A 23,593-nucleotide genomic window follows, 5' to 3' on the forward strand; every position below is an offset into this window, starting at 1 on the left:
CTTAATATTTAGACATTGCTAAGAACAGTGCTTGGTATATAAAATCACCTTTCTAACTGCTATAAAGTAAATCCACTCATTCGATAGTTATTGAGTGCTTACTATGTGCCAGGTACTCTTTTAGATGCTGTAGATACATAAGTGAGCAAAGAGTCATACATTTCTGCCCTCTTGATCCTGCTAGTGAGGGAGGCATATAGTAAATGTAGTGAATAAGTGCATTTTATACAACAGAAGATAAGCGCTATGGAGAATGATAAAGGAGGGTGAAAGTGCTGGAGAGAACTGGCAGGTGTCCAGCCTTAAACAGAGAGTCAGCCTAGACCTTTCTGAGAAGACTAGACAGTGTTACGGGAGTGAGCCAAGCAGATTTCTGATGAAAGAGGCAGAAGGATCTGTTGGTGCAAAAGCCTTGAGGTATGAAAAGAAACACAGAGATGGGTGGCTGTAGTAGGTCAGGTAAGGTTAGAGGTGTAGGAGGTAAAGACAGAGGGGAAAGGAGGGCCAGACTACAGGGTCCGTTGGGTCATTGTAAGAACTTTGGTTTTTATGCTGAGAAAAAAGGGGAGTGTTTCAGGAGAAGGGCCTCAGGAGGACCCAGCTTTCATTCTCTGTCTCCTCACCATAGCTGCTCTAGTCACTCACCAGGTTTCGGTAAAGGTGGGGGTACTCTCTCTGAGAGCAACTGGGAACCCACAGATGATCCAAGAAGCAGGGCATGGGCTCTGGGACATAACTCATATGCATGTCTATTCCAGGCATGAGAATCCAAGCTAAGAACAAGACTTTTCCCTGACATGTGCTAAAAGTAGAAGCTTGGAGATATAAATATAACATATCCTTGTTTGATGATTTCCTATAAGTATTAGAACTTTCAAGTGGATTTTGTTCTCCTCATTGCCAAGTGACAACCCAAAGTTCCTCACTCCTAGTCTTCAATGTGGCCCTGAATGCACAAGTTTCCAAGAGTGGCTCTAAAGAGATAAGAAACAGTGTTAGATTTGTTATCATTTGTTATCAGTAAAGGAAGAAAAAAACCACAGTAGATACACAAAGAATCATCTTATATTTGATTTTTATATACTTTCAAGATAAATTTAAATGGAAATTCAGAACTTTTAGAATGTTTTTATTTATAAGTTTGTAGAACATAAAACTTGACAATACTTGCTTGTCCTGTTCTTTTGCTTACATTCTTCTTGCTGGGGTTCTAGAGCATCAATTATGTTGCAACAGTTTTGGAAAATGGCCACATTTTTCTTCAAATTTGACAGATATCTGGGTCAGAAATCTTTGAAGTAGTGTGAAGATAGTGAGGATCAGATTACTCTTCACTTTCTGACAGCTAAGCCAAAGCTAGGGTGATGGTCCCTCAGCCCAGCCTATGCCCTCTCACAATCCTGGACCCCTAGGGGAATGTCCGCCTACCAGCTTAGGCCCACTCCCTATGGGCATTGGACCTAAGCTGGCAGGTGGACATCCCTCTTGCAGTCCGGAAGCCCTCACTCCTTACCACCACCTGCTTGCTGCTCCTTACCACTCGACTTGCTGCTCCTAATACTTCTGTGGAGGCGGGAGAGGCTCCCGACACTGCCACTGTGCTCGTCAGCCATGAGCCCGGCTTCTGGCTGAGCGGCGCTCCCCCTTGTGGGAGCGCACTGACCACCAGGGGGCAGCTCCTGGGTTGAGTGTCTGCCCCCTGGTGGTCAGTGCGCATCATAGTGACCAGTCATTCTGGTCGTTCCACTGTAAAGGTCGCTTAGGCTTTTATTATATAGATGTAAAGGAGTGACTATAAAATGAGACTATTTTGAAGAGATCAGGGAAAAAATAATACTGTCTTCCTCAGTCTCTTAACCAAATGTTGAATGTTCAAGATGTTAAGAAAAGCACAAGGCAGACCCAGCAATTCCACTTCTGGGTATATTTCCAAAGATTCTAAAACACCAATTCAGAAAGATATGTGCACTCCTATGTTCATTGCAGCATTATTTATAACTAGAGGCCCAGTGCACGAAATTTGTGCATGGGGTGGGGTTGTCCCTCAGCCCAGCCTGCAACAACGCCAGTGTCCCGCATTCCAGCTGGCCTCTGGCCAGAGGCCCTCCTGCCCTCCCTCTGCGGGCTGGGGCATGGGACTCTGGGGCTCGTTGCTGGGGCAACGCCGCTCCAGCATCCCACGTGCCCCGGATGGCCTCTGGCCAGAGGCCTGCCTGCCTGCCCTCCCTCCCTCTGTGGGCCGGGGTGTGCGTGACACTGGGGCTCGTTACCGGGGCGACGCCGCCAGTGTCCAGCGCCCCAGCCGCTATGGGCACTGCCATCTTTGTGACAGAGTGATGGTTAATTTGCATATTACCCTTTTATTAGATGGGATAGCCAAGATATGGAAACAAATTAAGTGCCCACTGATAGATGAATGGATAAAAAAGATATGGTACATATATACAATGGAATATTGTTCAGCCATAAAAAGAATGCAATCTTGCGATTTGTTACAACATGGATGGATCTAGAGCAGGGGTGGGCAAACTTTTTGACTCGAGGGCCACAATGGGTTCTTAAACTGGACCGGAGGGCTGGAACAAAAGCATGGATGGAGTGTTTGTGTGAACTAATATAAATTCAAAGTAAAGGAGCGGAGGGGAGAGCAAGAGAACCCGATAGAACAGCCGAATCCGGCCCGCGGGCCGTAGTTTGCCCACAGCTGATCTAGAGGGTATTATACTAAGTGAAGTAAGTCAAACAGAGAAAGACAAATACTATATGATTTCACTTATATGTGAAGTCTAGATAACAAAATAAACTAACAAACAAAACAAACAAACAAACTCATAGATACAGAGAACAAATTGATGGTCACCAGATGAGAGGGGGATTAAGAAAATAGGCAAAAATGGTGAAAGGGTTTAAGAATAGCAACTGCTAGTTATAAAAACAGACATGAGGATGTGAAGTACAGCAGAGGGAATACAGTTAAAAATATTGTATTAACTATGTATGGTGTCAGATGTACACTAAACTAATTGGGGTGATTACTTCCTAAGTTATATAAATGTCTAATCACCATGTTGTATACCTGAAACTAATATTGTATGTCAACTGTAACTGAAAAATAAAAATACTTTTTAAATTAAAAAAAGAAAGCATATGGCTTATAATTGATACTATTACTTAAATGTTAAAATTTTTAAGTGTCAAGGGGACTTTTAAGCAGAGCTGAGCTGTGCCAAGGAGGGATGACCATTGGGCAAGCAGCATGCTCTTCCTACCATAGCATCCTTAGGCTGGTACCCGATTCATAAAAGTTGAGTGTGGTTATTTGCTTTGGTGATCTTTTTTTGTCTATTGTAAAAAGAACCTACTAGAATAATGTTTTTGTTCATCTGAAATGCCAGTCTTATAAAAAGTGGATAGTCACCATAGTTGTTAGAAATTTCCATCTTATAATTTTAAAAAGTTGTTGTCATCAACAGAAATACAAGAATGAATTTTGTTTCTGGCTACAAGTCAAATCATGTTGAGATTTTATTTCATCCCTCTATATTTCTGATTATTACTTAGACAAGTGAAAGGGTAAGCCCTCATTTCAGATTGATTTTTCTTGGAGATTTCACCAAGCAATTAATTGCTTTTCTCTTCAGCTTCCCCTTTCTCATCTTCTGAAAATCTCACACTTTGATATTTTTTTTACTTCCAGCTATCATTTGATGACACATCAAGAGACGCGCACATATGAGGTTACCTAAACCTTCTTTTAAAAATATTGTTTTCCTTTGATCATTCTGTCCTAATGATACAGACACTTGTGCCAGTGATTGAACTCTTACATTGATATTTGCTGTTCAGGTATTTGGCCAGGATTATTTATGTCTGAGGCTTAAGGCTAAGGACTGACTTTTTACTGTTCACAACAGTTTAGGTGAGTGGTTCTCAAATTACCTACCATGTGGTAGGAAGTGATTTTGATTCATCCAATGATTGTTGAAAAAAGACTGATATTTGGGGAAGATGCTAGATTCCTGAAAAGCACTGATTCCACACAAGCTTAGACACTTGTGTAGGTGAAAGGAACCAAACTTTCCAAGGTGCTCCATTTCTTGGAGAACCCCATCCCTCTATCATGTGGGAAATGGGCAGCAATGGGGGATTGCAACAACCTTAAAGCTTCATGGATTTTTACCCTAGACTTAGGATAGTTAAGAACAGCTCTCAGTGAGATCTTTTAAAGAGTTTTGCTTTTAAAAAATTAATTAAATTCACTGGATCCTCAGTGCAATATTGACCCATAGCTCCTCAAGGGAAGAAGGCTCCATCCACAATTTTGTATCCGTTATCCAGGAGCCACAACACTTTGGACAAAGATTGCTGTAAATGAATGCTCTAACCATTTAAATTCTAGGGTTGAAGATGACATAGGTAGTGAGCCATGTCCTGGGAAGTTGCCTAATGAAATGACTAAAGTCTAACTTTTAACATTGGCATTAGGTTTCTAGGGGCATGGAATAAAGAAGAGTATTCATATGACGTCTGATCTCAGAGTGATTTGCTCTCCATAATGGTGGCTGCTATTTCCTTTTACAATTTTCTCACTGTTCACTTCTCGGAATTCTTTCATTTCCCCTAAATAGCATGATCTCCAAATCTAGACTCCTACGTCCCCTGGACTAGAGATACAATATTTCCAATATGTTCTAATGGTCCCCAAATTAATGAAATGTTATATTTTATAAACCAGCTTATCTTTCTTCTGAACCTGTTCTGTATTCACAGTCTTGGGCAATGATGTCACTATCTGACCACAGCCTAAAGTCAGACTCACAGGCATCTTCATCCCAGTCTCTCCTTCAAATACCATCCTTCCTTGCTCGACCTCAGAAATGCCACCTGAATCTAGCCTTTTCTCTCCTTTTTCTTTTTCTATCTTAGTCCAGATGCTCATTATGTGTCTCAGGGCAATACTGCATTCTCTATTCTCTTTCACCTTCTCCAATTATCCGCCAAGGAAAACTCAGAATTGTCTTTCTCAAAACCACACTTGATCAGGTCATTGTACTACTTAAAGACCTCCTTTTGATTTCCATTACTGACAGTGTAAAATCCAAATGACTTTATTTGGGAAAACTAGGTTCTTTTCAGCACAGCTTCAACCTTCCTGTGAGCATCCGTTTGTCTACCTGACCCCCCTAAACTCTAGCCAGACTAATCCAGACCTTTGTGACTCTAGATCAGCCATGGGCAAACTACGGCCCGCGGGCTGGATCCGGCTGTTCTATCTGGTTCTCTTGCTCTCCCCTCCGCTCCTTTACTTTGAATTTATATTAGTTCACACAAACACTCCATCCATGCTTTTGTTCCGGCCCTCCGGTCCAGTTTAAGAACCCATTGTGGCCCTCGAGTCAAAAAGTTTGCCCATCCCTGCCTAGATCCACCTCTGGAAGCCTTCCCTAACTTGCAGTGGGGGAATTAATCACTTCCTCTGTTATAATAAATTGTTCTTTCTACATATTTTTAAAATTTGATTTTAGAGAGAGAGGAAGGTGGAGGGAGAGAGAAAGGAACATCAATGAGAGAGAAAAACAGCGATTGGTTACCTCCTGCACACGTGCCTTTCTGGATGAAACCTGCAACCTGGGTATGTGCCCTGACTGGGAATGAACCCAAGACCTTGCAGTGTATGAAAGATATTCCTACCAACTGAGCCACACTGGCTTATTAAACCATCATATTTATGGATTACGTAGTCCTTAATTCTAGTTACTTTTGGTTCTCTCACTTTTACTTCTCTCTCAAGGTAAAGAATTGGATCTCCTAATTCTGAAAATTATTTGGAGTTTTATTTTAGGTGAAAACCAGGAAAAGACAGAATAATTCAAATAAGATTAAGAAGGAGGCTAGGGCATACAGCCTAGAACAGAATAGATTCTAAAGAAATGCTTACTTAATGTAAGGTTTAAAGCAAAAGTGAAATATAAATAATATATTGCATGAAATCTGAGGAGGGAGTGATAACTACGTCTTAGTTTGATTAAGTTCCGTTGATCTAAAATGCTATCATAGGAAGCTGTTTAGAAACATTGGCCCTGATTTCTTTTGCCTCTAGAGGTCATTAGTGAATGACTTAGTCATTACTAAATGAGTTTTTAATTAAAATATGTTAGTGTTGAATCACTGGTTAGGTCATTACAGTAATTCTCTCTTGTTACACGATCTTATTAATTTTTAATGTTGGCTACTGACTCATATTATACTATTATTCTTTAATGTTAATGATCAGCCTGTTTTGATATTAGGTAAGAGTATTTGTTTTAATAACCTAAATCTCTTGATTATCCCAGATTCAGAAGAGTACATGAAAGTCAGCAGAAAATGAGGATAAGTGGAAAAAAAATGCAAAAATTAGCAAATAATCATTTTAGATTTTTGAGCCTTCTATTCTGCAATACTTATACTTGTCTTTATATGTATTCCATCTGAGTAAGAAATTGGTTTTGGAATTTCATACTGCTAAACTTAAAAGATTAATTAAAATCAGAGTATTTTAATGTCTCTCTAGAGGCACTGACTTCATATAGTAACTTATTAAAAAGCTTGCTATTAGTCGAGGAGAACAAAATCCGGATCTCCTCATTCATATCACACACTTGATAGTTTATCTTGTACCTTTTTTGTTGTTCTAGGCATTGCGCACGTGTTTTGTTTAGGCATGGGGTGGAAGTAAACACAATAACAAAAGTCCATCTGTATTCTGGTGACAGAAACCAGCAATGAAAAAGAGTCCCAAATAAGCAAGAAAATATCAAATAGTGATAGACACTACAGAGACAACAAAAGAAGCCTACATGTGGAGAATTACTGCTGGTGTTTTAGACTGGATGGCCACGCCACTTAGTTTTTACATATTTATTGAGCATCTCCTACAAGCTAGACACCACGATACATACATACTAGGAAATAAAAAGACTGCTGATAGACAATCCTAGTCTTCTGTAGTTTTCAGTCTAACAGAAATGAAATACAGTATATGCTTGGAAACCAACAATCATACCGCAGTGTGAATGCTGCTATCAGCTATTTCTTCTGAGCTGTGCTGGACCTCAGAGAACAGAGGAAGGGAATATCACAGCTCCTGGGGAGTCAGGAAGAACACCCAGGAAGAGGGGAGATGAGCTGAGACTTAAAAAATGAATAGGAATCATCAAGGTGGTGAAGAGAAGTGGTAGAACTGGGCTTTTCAAATAGAAGAAATAAAATTGATAAAGGCACAGAGGCAGCGTGCATAAAAATATGAATGGCTTAATATTGCTGAAGTGTAGAGTGTGACTGTAAGAGAGAGAGGGAGTGTGTATGTGTGCATGTGTGTGCGTGCACATGTACACACGTACACATAGGTATACATACTAGGTGTACCAGTTAATAATGCGGATTTTTTTCAATAGATGCAGTTACACATACTAGTATGTTGATATGTATGCAATTTGATATGTGTGCTATTTTGTTGTATTGACAGCAAGCTTCAAAACTTCATATGTCAAATTTGCTGAAGGTGTTAACATCATAGATATTTTTATGCTTAAAAATGTTGAATTTCATGCCAAAAAAAGAGCATTTGTGGGAAGTTTTAATTCATTACTTTATTTTGAAGAAAAGTGCTGCTGAATACTTCGGGAAGCTTATGGTGAACATGCTCCATCTCAAGATACTTGCGAATGCTGGTTTAAATGCTTTAAAAGTGATGATTTCGATGTGAAAGACAAAGAACGTCCAGGGCAACTGAAAAAGTTGGAAGACCAACAATTACAAGCATTATTGGATGAAGATGAGTGTCAAACTAAAAAACAACTTGCAGCAAGATTAAACGTTGCTCAGCAAACAATTTATGACTGTTTACAAGCAATGGGAAAGATTTTAAAGGAAGGAAAATGGATGCCATATCAACAGAACGAAAGACAAATGGAAAACCAAAAAATCATCCGTAAAATGTTGCTTCAACGGCATGAAAGAAAGTCTTTTTTGCATCAAATTGTGACTGGTGATGAAAAGTGGATTTATTTTGAGAATCCCAAATGCACAAAATCATGGGTTGATCCAGGTCAACCATCAACATCGACTGCAAGGCCAAATCGCTTCGGAAAGAAGACAATGCTCTGCCTTTGGTGGGATCAGGAAGGTGTGGTGTATTATGCACTTCTGAAACCAGGTGAAACCATTAATACTGATTGCTACTGACAACAAATAATCAATTTGAACCACGCTTTGATCGTGAAACAACCAGAATGTGCCAGAAGACACGGCAAAGTAGTTTTGCTTCATGATGACGTGCCATCACATACTTCAAAACCAGTTAAAGACACGTTAAAAGATCTTGCCTGGGAAGTATTAACCCACCTGCTGTATTCACCAGATCCTGCTCCTTCAGATTACCACTTGTTCTGATCGATGGCACACGCACTTTCTGAGCAGCACTTCAAAATGTACAAAGAAGTGGAAAATTGGGTCTCTGAATGGTTTGCCTCAAAACAAGAAACGTTCTATTGGGACGGTATCCACAAATTACCTGAAAGATGGGGGAAATGTGTAGCTAGCGATGGACATTACTTTGAATAAAGCACTTTTGATGTTTCTCTTGAAATTATCGTGTTTTCTTTGATTACAAAATCCACCATTATTAACCGGTACACCTAGTACATATAATGATGCTGTGTGGGTAACTTTAAGGGAAACTGGTGTTGAAATAAGCCTTGAAATTTAAGGAAAACTTAGAGATATGTGAGAAGCCTGTGTGTGGCAAGGTAAGGAATTAGATATTTTAATTCAAAAAATTATTTGAAATTTTAATTCAAGTTGAAAACAGGACAAGATAGGATGATCCAAATGCTACAGGTTTTTTACATATTGAGGAGATATAAAAAAAATTAGAGTTGCTGGGCCAGTGTTGCTCAGTGGTTGATTTTCGACCCATGAACCAGGAGGCCATGGTTCGATTCCTGGTGAGGGCACATGCTCGGGTTGCAGGCTTGATCCATAGAAGGGGCCATGTAGGAGGCAGCAGATCAATGATAGTCTCTCATCATTGATGTTTCTATCTCTCTCTCCCTTCCTCTCTGAAATCAATAACAATATATTAAGAAAGACTTAAAGTTAAATAAGGTGAAAAATATTTATGGTAATTAAATAAAATTATATTTTTATAAATAAAATATTCTCAATTTGCTAGAATGCAACAGTGTTAAAATTTGATTCTATCTATAGCACTATATAACATTACTTTTCTATCTGAACTGCATAAAATTTTCTTTTATTAAAATTTAGGCTGAATTTTAAAATTTGAACTTTTAATAAATAGGTCTGTAAAGCTTGAAGGTTTCTTTAACATTGCTTGATAAAGGGAAGAGTAGAAAAGTTTGAATAAAGATGACTCTAAACCACCATCTGATATATAGCTTTTTAGCCTTTTGATTTATTTGACCTAAGGATGACACCACCTCCCCCCACCCCCACCCCCACACCCAACTTAGTGCTGCTCATGCCTTTCACTTGAAAAGACCATATTATCAAGCCAAATACTGGTGCACTTCTGAGTAGACAGAATAAATAAGCTTGTTACACTTACATACTGGCTTTCCAGCCACAGTGCAATAAATTCATTTCTGCTTTAATGCAAAGCCAGGTTTTAGGGCAAGACTGCTCACTAAAAAGAACAGGGCTTATGATGAAAATAGAACTAGAACAAACCACTCTAGACCTATGGAAGCAAAGATCTTACAAAAACAATAATCCTAATAAGATTTTAGTAGAGTTAAAAAGATATGTCAATGTCAGAGATTCAGAGAATAAACTGAAGATTGCTAGATGGAAGTGGGATTGGAGGGCTGGGTGAAAAGGTGAAGGGATTAAGAATTGCAAATTGGTAGTCACAAAACAGTCATGGGGATGTAAAAATACAGCCTAGGAAATATGGTTCAAAAATATTCTCATAACTATGTATGGTGTCACATGGATACCAGACTGATTTGGGTGATCACCTTGTAAGTTATATAAATGTCTAATCACTACGTTATATACCTGAAACTAATATAAAACAATATTAAATGTCAACTGTAATTAAAAAATAAAAAGATATGTCAACAAAATAAAGGCTATATTTATATAAATCTAAAAAAAAAAGCGATGTCAAATTCTAATGAGAAAATGCTGCAGCACCCCTGGCCTTCACTACACAAATGTGAAGGTAGCTTGATGGAAGGGATGTCAGGAAGGTGCAGGTGCTGCATTATGGAGACAAGGGCCCCACATCACATGTCACTAGTAGAGAGAGTTGCAGACTTTGCACAAAATGTAGTGAAGCTAAAGATGGATCTCTTTAGTTTACCACCTTATGTTTGTGTCTTTTACACAAAGACTGGGAGAACTGCCTAAAAGCACTTCCACGTCAGAGTAAGTGTCCAAAATAAAGAAGGTGGACAGGGGCAGTTTGCACTCCAGGCTTGCTGTGTTATTTGGAAAAAATCACTGTCAACTTCCATGTTACATTGACATCATTATTCTATATACAACAGCATGTGAGGTAAATGGCATTATGGAAATGTAAGGTAAGAGAAGGGACTGCATATGCATAAAACTAAAAAATCTCCACGTGATTTAGTTAGGAAAACAAAGCAAAGAACCATCACAGACAGGGATGGGACCATATGAGTACAGCTGGTGTGTAATGTGTGCAGTGCCTTTGGCTCACAGCCTACCTCCTGGTAGGTGCTTAGTGAACATATGATGGGTGAAAAAAAAAAAAGAGTCAATGAGCACCTCAAAAAAAAAAAAATCCTTCAGTCTGCAGAGGTGACTCAAGGAAACGCGTGTCCTCACAGCGTTGGACTTCTGAACGACCCAGCTGGGTGCTTTCCCATTTTTGACCTCCAGCCTAAGCTTTGTGTTGCTCTTTCCTGGACTCTACAAACAAATGAGCTTCCCAATCTGGTCACACAGCTCACTTGCCTCAGCTAGTTGAATGCCTATCCCTGCCTGGCAACAGTGACCCTGACTGTGTGATTTTCCACTGCTGTGGGCCAGAGGTCCAAACCAGAAAATGACCCAGGAAGGAGTTTTTCTGGAGAGAAGCAAGTGGGTTGGCTAACTGGGAAGAAATTCCTCCAGCTTTATAGACATGCAACTCCCAAGTTCTCCAGTCTTTATTATCATGACATCAAAGAGGCAGGGATGCTCACCATCCCCCTTCACCTCTGTATAACACTCTCCCATTATGTTAGGGTTTCTCTTTCTCATAAGGTTGCATTTTATATTGATTCGTACTTGATTTCACCTGGTTGAAAAATGGCCAGTAGAGTTAGGGGACGGGGAGTGAGAAACACTGAATTCTCCCTCTTGCCCTCATCAAAGGGGTGGTGGTTCCTCACTCCCTGCATCCACCTTACCCAAGGGTGGCTGAGGTCTGGGGTTGGCATTTCCTTGTTAAGGCTGCTCTGCAGAAAGGCTTTCCAGGTTTCCCATGATGCTGAGTTCTTGCAGCACTGAATCTCCCTCAATTAGTCTTCAGCGAGCAGGACTGGAGGGCCTGTCACACGCGCAATCTCTTTCCTGTTCTTCATTTTCCAGTAATGTTCTGTGGATTCATTGTGATTTATAGTCCTGAGGGAGCCAGGTCTGCAGCATTTTCATTGGATCCAGCCTGTAATGCTGTTTGTCAAGCTGCCATTTACAGCTTGGAAATTTTTTCTCTAACCTCTTATGCAGAAGCATGATATGGCTTGTCATTTTAATTGTGACCCCTGATGTATGGCTGCATGGGGGCAGGGGGGCCCACCCACTGTTTCCAGTTTTTGGCCTTGTGCAGTAGCAACCTAATACCCAATATACAGGCATGATTAGTAGTAATCTATATTGAAGATAGTTTTTGATGATCTTATTTGTGATTTTCATGAGATAGTTCTATTCTCTCAAGTGCACATGTCTTAAAGTGGGAATTAAAAAAATAACAAATTAACCCATTTATTTTTCATCTCCTAATTTCACCATTTATACTCTACAAATCCACGATTTCAAGGCTTTAATTTTTCTAGAGTTGGTCAGAGGTTGTAGACAAGAATGTGCTTTAGATATGCTTCCAGGGCAGGGCATGTTACTCATATTTAGGACTCCAGCCCCCAGCACAGAGGCTGGAATACAGGAAGCACTTAATATAGATGTGAGTTAAAACTGCAGTGAAGTAAGAGATGGAGCCTGGAGAGATTAGGAGGGGGCCTAGGCAGGATCCAGGGAACTATCTGACAATCGATGGAAATCCACAGGAGCAGAGACGAGCCAGGAAATCCTGACTTGGATACACAGGTCAGAGCAAGATGCAGATCTAAACCAGAGAGGCAGTGAGAAGAGAGAGGGTGAATGCGAACCACAGATGGCACAAAAAGCATCTGAAATGAGGCAGCAGGCAGCACTTCAGAGCCATGTAGTATGCACCGGGCAGACCATCTCAGTTCTGAGAAGAAAAGCCCTCCCAGACTTTCTGTGAGGCACCGACCAATTCTACAGGATTAGCAGCTTTGACCTAACCTCTGAACTACTCTTATTGCTGCAGGGCATCCCCTCCCTCCACTCACAACTCCTGTTTTGTAGGCTTCCATCATGTTTTACATGAATGACTTCAGTTTCTTCCTAAATGGCTTCAATCCTATGACTCCCTACTCCAGTACATGCATCTTGTTTTCATCTTGGTGTCATATTCATGATACTGTGACAACTTCAATATGAATGTTGTATATTTAAGTAATTGGCCATCTTCTCTCACCAAATATTTATTGATAATTTGCCACCAGATACCACTATATTAGTGCTATACCTGAATCAGCTTTGGATCCTATTCTCAAGAAATTTACAATCCATCTGGTGCCTCATTTTTCCCATTCTGCCCCTGGCTTATTCTCCATCAACTGTTCTGGTCTCCTTGCCCTTCCTTCACTCAGCACGTGTGCTCCTGCCCAGGGCTTTTGTCCTTGAAGCTCCATCTGCCTGGAATGTTCTTTCCCCAAATCAAATCTCTACACAGCTTGTTATCTCACTCCACTGAAGTCTCTGCTATAAGGCTCCCCTTTCTTTTTTCAAAAAATATGTTTTTATTAATTTTAGAGAGAGGGGAAGGGAGAGAAACATCAATGAAATAACATCCATTGGCTGCCTCTTGCATGCCCCTTACTGGGGATTGAGGCCACAACTTGGGCATGTGCCCTGACTAGGAATTGAACTGGTGACCTCTTGGTACATGGGGCGATGCTCAACCACTGAGCCACAATGTCCGGGCTGAGCTTCCTCTTTCCAGTGGTCTTCTCTAAATATGTTATCAAAACATCACTCAGTATCTATTCCTTTTTCTTGCTTTTCTTTTATTTATAACATTTAACATATTGGTTTGTTTACTATATGTTTTCCCCACAAAAATGTGACTTCCATGAGGATAGAGATTTGCCTGTTTTGCTCATTGCTATATCCTTGGGTGCTGCATAAATATTCTTGAATAAATGAATGAGGGAGGACAAGTAGCCAATGCTGAGCAAAGGCAGAGGGAAGAGATCATTTACTCTGGGAAGGCGGAAGTGTTTGACCCAGGTTTCAAATGGAGGAAATTATTTAAACCCGTAAAGATCCTAAGAGAAGGGTGTTATTCCTTTATTGCCAACCGTCTTGGACTCTGTTATTCTCTGATAACCCTTAGATATTTATCATATCACCTTGTTTCTCTCCTTCTCTCTCAGTCTAATATACCTTTGTGGAGCTCAAAAGGACATAGGGGGTCAGTGCAGACCTGCTTGACTTTGGCTCACTGAGAGCTGCAAGGATGTCTGCTGGGCTGCGCGTCAAGTCTCAAAACAAAATTGTACAGAGTGGCCCTAACCGGTTTGGCTCAGTGGGTAGAGCATCGGCCTGCGGACTGAAGGGTCCCAGGTTTGATTCCAGTAAAGGGCATGTACCTTGGTTGCAGGCACATCCCCAGTAGGAGGTGTGCAGGAGGCAGCTGAACCGATGTTTCTCTCTCATCGATGTTTCTACTCTCTCTCCCTCTCCCTTCCTCTCTGTAAAAAATCAATAAAATATATTAAAAAAATTGTACAGAGCGAGTCTGTGATACAGACTGGCCCAGTTGGTTAGATACCATGCTTGCATCAGAAATGTGGAGAGTTCTTTCATTCCTAATTGTCGATAGAAATCTGGTCTTTTTCAGACACTATTTCATTACTTTTAACGTGAACAACCCTTTGCTTTAATATCTGAAATACTTTTCATGAGGCAACTTACTGTGTTATTACCCCTCAGTTAAGAGTCAGTGTTATACTACTTCTGCTTTTTCTTTTCAGGCCTCACCAGATTGATGAGGGTTGTTAGTCCCCATAAGTCATTTTAAAGTTTATTTGCATTTTCCTTGATGAAAGACAAGGAAAGGAAAATAATTACAGTTTTCATTGCTCATTGGGATATTCTGAGAGCTTTCTGCAGTAAATTACAGGGGTGTGATAAACAACAAGAAGCATCACTCATTCCTCACATCTGATTATTTAATATCTTAGATTCTGTCACTTCCATTGCAAACATAAGATTTAATATCCTCAAATGGATTCTTATACTCTCTTGTACCTTCTTACAATGTTTAGCTAGAGCTTTGAAATCGAACACTTAATGTAATCTTATTTTCACACAAAATCCATACAATTTTATGTGCAAATCTTTCTATTTTGCAAGGACAGGACAGGAAAATGTGTTTGGGACTGATTTCCCCCCTCTATTAATATTGATTGATAGCAAGTGGCAACAACCTCTCTAATTCTTCAATACTGCATTATATCATGGACAGTTATCTAACAATTTAAAAACCCTACAGGCACCCACATTAGAAGAAGAAAACAAACATGAAACAGATTAATTATGTAGCTGTTATTAGCTTTTCAAGAGGACTCATCACTCTACAAAAGGATTCACTACAGATTTCCTTTAAATAGTAAGCTCCCCTAGTGCATTTAAGATATAATTAGATCTGCCTAAATTGGATTTGTACACATTTCAGGAACTGATTCATTGTGTAAAGAAACAGCAAACCCATGTTTGCTTTGCTACATGAAGCAAAAACAGCAAATATGCATATGCTCTATCTAGAAGGTGCCAAACACCCAGCTGTTTGGACAGACCTGAATGTTTGACCATGTGTTTGAGTACTTGTCCAGATGCTCAGTACAATCCATTTGTGGGTTGGAGTCTTTTTGACACAGTAGGAGGATAGAGGCACAAATTCGCTGAAACATTCTCTGTCTTGCTAAAATTGATAATGGTATTCCTTTTACTGCTTTGTGGCTGGGCACTTTTATAAATGACCATCCAGTGAAAATTTTACAAATGATAATAATCACTTTCATTAAGTGGAAAGGTACCCCATTTTCAATGTGTTGAACAATCTATATGAAGGGCCTAAAAAATGAATAATTTAAAATGAATCTGGAAGTTAATCAATCAATAGGAAATGTACTCTAAACAGCACTGTTCTTAAGAAAGTAGGATATGAAATGCTAAAATATACAACTTAAAGGTAACAGAATCGAAAAATGTCAAAACAAAACTTTCCACTATATCTTAACCTGGAAACAGGAGCTTTCCCTTCAATAGCATAATGCTCATCGAAACAAAGTGAGCTGGGACTAGAAGACACAGCTTTCTTTATACTTGACTATTTACCCCACAGGTCAGGCTGTTGACTGTTGACAAAATAGTATTAGAATTCGTGATACAAAGGCCTTATAGTGGTCTGATTTGATATACCCATTTGTGATAACTTTGTAAGTGAATCCTTTATGAAAAAAGAAACCGACATCCCTAGTACAAGGGTGTAGGCATCACTTGGCATATTTGGAACAAAAAAGAAGCCTTAGACCTCAGTGCTTCATTGACTGGTGGAAAGGGCACTTCAATAGACCTGTCAGTCTTGATTAAGAAGTAGGAGAATGAGGTTGCTGAATGCTTTGAAGACAGTCCAGGTTTTCAGACAGCCAGGCCATGAAATCCTAGTGCTCTCTTAGGCTGGGTGCATGATCTGCAACTTAGTTAGCCATTCAGTAAAATGGGAGTAATTTATATGGCAAGTTCTTTTCTTTTAATAAGAAATCAATGAGTCATAAACAAAAGTTACTTAAAAATATGCTAGCTCCATTTCAGTTTTAAAGAATTTACAAAACATAGGAAATTAATTTCAGCTTTTAATTGTCCTTGGGATTATCCCTGCCCAGTGCCCCATTAAGAAGAGCTAACAGAGCCATGGCATTGTCATCAGATACATTTGTCAAAAAATTATGACAATGACAATCTGTTTCATTAGTCATCAAAAAATATGTGGTTATTGTGAACACACATTGGACTCTGAACGTGTACCACTGACTCAGTTTTAGTTAAATGAACATTTGTGAAGAAAGTTGCCCTAATTCACAGTATTTGTGGTGAGAAAACTCTTGCAAAAATACCTGTTTTCTTTTAGAAAAGTAAGATATTTTCTCTAATATAGCATTTTCAAATAGTCCATGGTCCACCTGTACTTGTGTCGCTATTAAATAGATGGGAGAGCCAGTGATTATAATATTTGCAAGCTTTCTCTGTGCTGGGCCCAGTTATGAGCATTGGGATTTAACTAATCCTCACAATAACTTTATGAAGTAGGATATATTATTATCCACTTTTAACTGATGAGAAAACAGGAAGTGATTTCCCAAAGTTACACTGCTATAAAGTAGTAGAAGTGAACTTGAACTCAATGGTGTCAATAACATTATTCAGTATATACTCTGCTGCTTCTGTGGAGAGAGATGGGGAACCTTGTATATATCATGAAACCCTAGTTCATACAACTGAAAAGAATAAAAGAGAAAATAAACATGGGTATTCATTTGACTTGTAACTGAGGCAAGTAAGTTACAAGTTTGCAAGTAGCATTGGGGTGCAGTTCTGGATGAGAATGATGAGAGCCTCCCCTTAGGGCTGGGGATGGAGAACTGAAGACTCTATGGGGACCTAGGAGGTGAGCAAGATCAAGTCCAAAGTAATGGCCTCTACCTATTATGCTGGTGCCCTCAAGGAAACAGGTGTAAAGTGTGAGTGTAAAAGAGGGTCCTGGGCAGCCTGTCCAGGGGCCAGTTTGGCTGGAGTGTGCTCCCTGACAGAAGTGTGGGTGCCTTTTATTTGCACAGAAATAGAATCTGAGTTAGAATATAAGAACATCTTTTAATACATTTAAAAAAAACCCCAAGTGGGACAGAATTATGAAAAATATATAATTGTCATATATGATTATCTATCTATCTATCTATCTATCATCTATCTATCTAATTTATATCTTTTTTTCCCTGTAGTGATTCATTTTCTGGTTTTCTTTTTAAAAAATTTATCTTTATTGCTGAAAGTATTACAGATATCCCCTTTTTTCTCTCCACTGATCCCCTTCCCTAGGCCTTCACTGCACTATTATCTATTTCCATGGGTTATGCATATAATTTCTTTGCTTAATTTCTCCCAACCCACCCACCCACGCCTTCCCTTGAGATTCGACAGTCTGTTCCATGCTTCCATGTCTCTAGATCTATTTTGTTCATCAGGTGCCACATATGAGAGAGATGATATGATACTTGTCTTTCTCTGACTGGTTTATTTCGCTTAGCATAACACTCTTCAATTCTCCCAAATTTACTCCTCTGTTGTACTTGTGACCAAAAGTACACAAAAGTGATTTTATTGTAAATTTCTGCAAACACTTTTAAAGCCATTCTTATTACTATTTGGGTGGCAATTCTTTAGATATGCTCCATCTTGGGAACTAATGAGAACTGTGTTCTCTGAGTCATGTTTGATTAGATGTTCAGAGTATAGACATACTTTGAAATCAGATGAACTATCTCAAACGTGCAAGTTAAAAGAATAAATGAAATTCCTTAAATAATTAAGATTTCTCTTGTCCCCCTCCCAATATTCTACAGCTGATCAAACTTTCATCATATACTATGTTATCTAATTTATTAATTACTAAAGAATAAAAAGGCTAGACTTGATTTTTTTTTTGTTTGAATAAAACATAATTTTGGGAGAAAACGTTACTGAAGAAGAATAACATCAATACGATCTTAGACCTGCATCATAGTCTGCATATTTCTAGGTAGGTTTTAAGAATACACTTTGGATTAAAACGCACCCTGACAATTTATCACCACTATAGCTTGAAAATAGGAGGGTAAGCATCCTCTCTCCCTAAGAAAAGCCATGCAGCAACACCTTTCTATCTGCAGCACTTACCACCATGCTCAAAACAAAGGGCTCATTTGCATAAAGGGACTAAATCCAAAGGTATTCAATACGAAAGAAGATATACAATGGCAAACAATACAAGAAAAGGTGCTCAACAGTACTAATCATCAAGAAAATGAAAATCAAAACCACAATGAGATATCACCTCACACCTGTCAGAAGGGCTATTATCAAAAAAACAAGAGATAACAAATGCTGGCCAGGATGTGGCATGCCTCTTTTTGTAGCATGCCTCTTGCACTGTTGGTGGAAATTTACATGGGCAAAGCCACTATGTTAAACAGTATGGAGGTTCCTCAAGAAATTAAAAATAGAACTGCCATATCATCCGGCAATCCCACTTCTGGATATATACCTGAAAGAAATGATGTCAGAATCGCAAAGACCTATCAGCACTCCCATCTTCATTGTAGTATTATTCACAAAAGCCAAGACATGAAACAACCCAAGCATTCACCAATGAATGAATGCTTAAAGAAACTGTGGTATGTATACAATGAAATATTCAGCTATGAAAGGAAATTTATCTTGCCATCTGTGATAACATAGATGGACCTTAAGGGCATTACTCTAAGTGAAATAAATCAGCCAGAGAAAAACAAATGTTGTATGATCTCATTTCTATGTGGAATCTAAAAAACAGCAATAAAAAACAAAAACACCAAACCAAATTCATAGAAACAGAGGGGGATGGGAATGGTGAAAGTGGTCAAAGGGTACAAGCTTCCAGTTATAAAACAAATAATTCTGAGGCTCTGATGTACAGCATGGTATTTGTAGTTGACAATGCTGTATTGTATACTTGAAAGTGGCTAAGAGAGTAGATATTAAAAGTTCTCACTGCACACACAAATGGTAACTATGTGAGGTGATGACATGTTAATTAACTTTATTGTGGTAATCATTTTGCAACATCTACCATATATAAAATCATCACACTATACATCTTAAATTTACACAATGTTTTATGTCAATTATATCTCAATAAAGCTGGCAAAAAAAAAGACTGAGGTATGTGTGACATCTACATTTTTATCTTCTCAAATGCACTCTAGTTATTAAACTCTGATCAATTGTTCAGAAGTTTTAAAATCAAGACACTAACCAGCTTTGGGCTTTTTACTAACATGGGTTCCTTTAGGACTATTTACAAACTCATTAGCAATGACTGAGTTTATATTTCAGAGATTTAGAGAAGGTAAACCTAACATTTTGGATTCTTGTCATGGTTATAAGAGACACCTTTTTGTGGCATGCCTATGTTTGATTTACGCATACTATTTCTCATTGGTCATACAGTGGATCTAGTTTTTTCATGTTTCTAAGTCTAACAATCAGATTTATATTTTGACTCAAAAATTCCTAGTTGTAGTTCTGTATATAAACATAAAAGCCAGCTGTGCCTTAGACCTTGTGTGCAGATCATTTGTTGTTATTAAAGGGGTGTATGAGGCTAAAAGGCCACTTGTGACCCAAATGGAAATCTTGCAAATGGAACAGTGTGCTCTTTGGTCTGTCTATCTGCTCTCTATGTTGAGTTTCAAAAGAGTAAGCAATATACAGCTGAGCACAATTTGTATGAAACAAACTGGAATAGATTTGTTCCAGGCTCAAAAATGATTTCTCCCTGATGTAGACTGAGACTTGATGAGGTCTTGGTAATATCAGCAAAAACTAGCCATCTGAAACATAGGTAAGAAGAGTAGCTGCCCTCTGCTCAGGTTATACTAGTTGACATCTTTCAGTTTCCACCTTCAAGGCAAGAATAATTTTCTTGTATTAAATGCTTATTATTGCACATAGCCAATCTCTATTAGGGCACAAAGCTATTTTATCCCATCCTCTCTTTCTCTCTCTTCCTTGGTAGTTCATCAGGTTTTAGAGTGGAAGTGAGTTCAAGTTTACAGTTCATTCAGACAGTTCTGAGACTATCAAGGCTGATATTTTTGAACTAAGCAAGAAAGGTCAAAATGGTTATAAATGAACCAAACTTTCAATTGGGTGTGATTTGAGAATACAGTGCTATAGTTTAGTTGCAATAGAAAATTTAAGAGCTCAAAAATTCCAGAATAATTAAGAATAAAATATCTTGGGTCTTTTTCCATTTTAAAATAAACTAAGCACTTCTGTGTGGCTGAGGATTGACAGCAAAATGTAGAATTTCTCGCCAGGTAACTGTATTAGCAGCAAAACTCATAATGCATTCCATTTATTGAAAAGACCATGAAGGAGCCCTCGCTGGTTCGGCTGAGTGGTTGAGCGTTGACCTATGAACCAGGAAGACACGGTTTGATTTTTGGTTGGGCCATATGCCCAGGTTGTGAGGTCCATCCCCAGGGTGTGTGTGTGGGGGGGGGAGGAGAATGTATGTGTGCAGGAGGCAGCTGATCAATGATGTTTCTCTCTTATTCATGTTTCTCTCTCTCTCTCCATTCCTCTCTCTAAAAAAAAATCAATAGAAACACTTAAAAAAATGGAAAAGATCATGAACCAGGTGCTATAGTCTTATAGTTCTTGGCCAATTATACTTAGCTATAGCCAAATTGTGGTTATTTGGAAAGTGCTTTCTATACTGTAACTTTTAGCAATGTAATGAGAGACCTCATGGACACTGATTCTTCTTATAATTTGTTACCATAGATAAACATCATTAAAACTGCTTCCAAGTATTTACTTGCATTAGTGATGTAGCTATAACACAAGATATTACTCTGTAATAGAAATCCTGAATATTGACTAAAGGTTAAAATGGTAGGCAAAGGTTTCAGTGATATTTGAAACTTTTATACTTCACAGTAACTCTCCTTTTTCTAGATAGAACTTTTTGTGTGCATTGCATAAATATTGTCGACAGTTCTTATATTATATAAACTTTATGTACACTTTTGTTCATAGGTTTCACTTACCAGAATCAAGAGGCAACTTGAGGCCAATTTCGTGTGCTCAGGAATGGTGGAAAACACTGACAAAATCAAGCAACCAAAGACAAGTAGAAAGCTGTAAAATGACAACAAAAAAGAGAAATCTGATGAGAACCTTGCCTTATCACGATAGACTTAATTTCTTCTTTCTAACGAGTAAAGCACCAGATCCAGGTGACTCAGCACATGTGATTGATGAAATAATACATGCCCTGGAAGGGACCAGCCATTTTTAATAGCAAAATACAATATGATGTAGGATACAAATGGGGGTCCTTTGTAACTTCATTGGTGAAGCGAAGGTTGTGTGTGTTGCATGCTGTATTTAAATGTCCACATCCTAGAATCTGGGAATTTCCCATAAACATCTTCCCAAGCAGGGGTTCTGAGAAAGGCCCAGACAGTGTGCTCTTGAACTCCTATCCCGGGAGCAAGTGCCGCAGCTGCTCTCTCTTCAGAGAAGCCAAATCTGCCTCATGTTTATCTTCTAGTGACCCGTCAACTGTTCTAAATAGTTGTTCTAAGTCCCTGGCTCATTTTCAGAGTCTGATATTGCTCATGGATTCTAATTTGTTATTTTATTTTTTTTTCAATCCTCACCTGAGGATATTTTTTTCTATTGATTTTTAGAGAGAGTGGAAGGGAGGGAGGAGGGGAGAGAGAGAGAGAGGGAGGGAGGGAGAAACATCAACATGAGAGAGACACATGGATTGGTTGCCTCTGGCGCCCCCCTCCCCCTGACTGGGTCTGGGGATCAAACCTGCAACTGAGTTATGTGCCCTTGATGGGGAATCGAACCCACGACCATTTGGTGTGCAGGCCAACACTCTAACCATTGAGTCAAACCAGACAGGGCTATTTCTTTATAATAATAACTAGAGGCCCAATGCACGAAAATTCGTGCAAGAATGGGCCTTCCTTCCCCTGGCTGCTGGCACCGCCTTCACTCGGCCGGAGCTGCCTTTCTGCCTTTGCTCCAGCCCAGAGCCGCCTTTCTGCCTTCCCATGCTGCCCAGAGGCCCGGAGTGGCTGGGGTGGTGCGGAACACTTGCGTCATCGCCATGGCGATGAAGCAAGCATCCCGCTCTGCCCCTGGCCTCTCAGCACCTGCATATGCAAATTAACCCGCCATCTTTGTTGGGTTAATTTGCATACTCACTCCTGATTGGCTGATGCGTGCCATGAAGGTATGGTCAATTTGCATCTTTCTCTTTTATTAGTGAAGATAATAATAATAATAATAATAATAATAATAGCCGAGGCCGGTTTGGCTCAGTGGATAGAGCGTCGGCCTGCGGACTGAGGGGTCCTGGGTTCGATTCCGGTCAAGGGCATGTACCTTGGTTGCGGGCACATCCCCAGTGGGAGGTGTGCAGGAGGCAGCTGATCGATGTTTCTCTCTCATCGATGTTTCTAGCTCTCTATCCTTCTCCCTTCCTCTCTGTAAAATATCAATAAAATATATTTAAAAAAAAAATAATAATAATGGAAGGGAAAAATTTCCTCTGATACCCACATGTTTTCTGTTTCCTTATTGTCAAACTACTAGAGAAAGGAGCCCTCAGCTCTGTCTGTTCATACACAATGACAGGGAGCAGAAGTCAGGAACAGACTTTTCTACAAGTAATCTACAGAGATTTTTATTCCTAGAAATATGCAACTTCTGAGGGCCAAAGGGGGAGCCAATTTACCAAGAAAATGTCTAAGAAAAAAGGAAGACTCTGTTGTAAAGTTGAAGTTATTTATCCTGAAATGCAAGATTAAAAAAACAAACAAATCTAACAATACCTGAGCTACTTGTTCTAGGCCATATTTTTCACTTTTACATCTCTCTGGGAAGTTCATATAACATCCCTGAAAATATCAGTCTCCACGTTGTTTAGTATGGCAGTGGAGTGGGTTCACACATCCTCTGGCTCACCTTGGCAAGTCTTATAAGTCTTTCTACTGCACTTGACTGGGAGCACAAGTGATTGGTGAATTATGGTCTTGGAGACAAATCTGGACTCTATTGCCTATTTTTATAAGTAAAATTTTATTGGCACACAGACACACCCATTTGTTTTTGCATTGTCTATGGCTACTGTCATGCTACAACTGCAAAACTGAGAAGTTTGACAGAGAAGTATGGTGCACAAGAGTAAAATATTACTCTCTGGCCCTTCAGAGAAAAAGTTCCCTGACTCCTAACAAATACCACGTATTCCTTATCTCTTTATATCTATCCCAACACAGAACTAGAGTGCAAGTTCAAACTGCTTATATTCTATGTGCTTAAAACAATTACCAATATCCACAGAGCCTTTTCTACAAGCTGGACATGGGTCTAAGCCCCTTTCACA

General features: G+C 39.3%; 1 protein-coding gene across 1 annotated transcript in view; it reads right to left on the bottom strand.

The window, feature by feature from the left end:
- The window catches only part of KCNQ5 (potassium voltage-gated channel subfamily Q member 5), a 553,624-nt gene that overhangs the window by 180,596 nt on the left and 349,435 nt on the right, over nt 1-23,593 (bottom strand). Inside the window, exon 2 of the mRNA XM_080664487.1 lies at nt 21,237-21,327. Coding sequence (XP_080520613.1) covers nt 21,237-21,327 — 91 coding nt within the window. The remainder of the gene's footprint in view (nt 1-21,236; nt 21,328-23,593) is intronic.

The sequence above is a fragment of the Plecotus auritus genome (genome assembly GCF_963455305.1).
Source record: "Plecotus auritus genome assembly, chromosome: 4".
Taxonomy (NCBI): Eukaryota; Metazoa; Chordata; class Mammalia; order Chiroptera; family Vespertilionidae; genus Plecotus; species Plecotus auritus.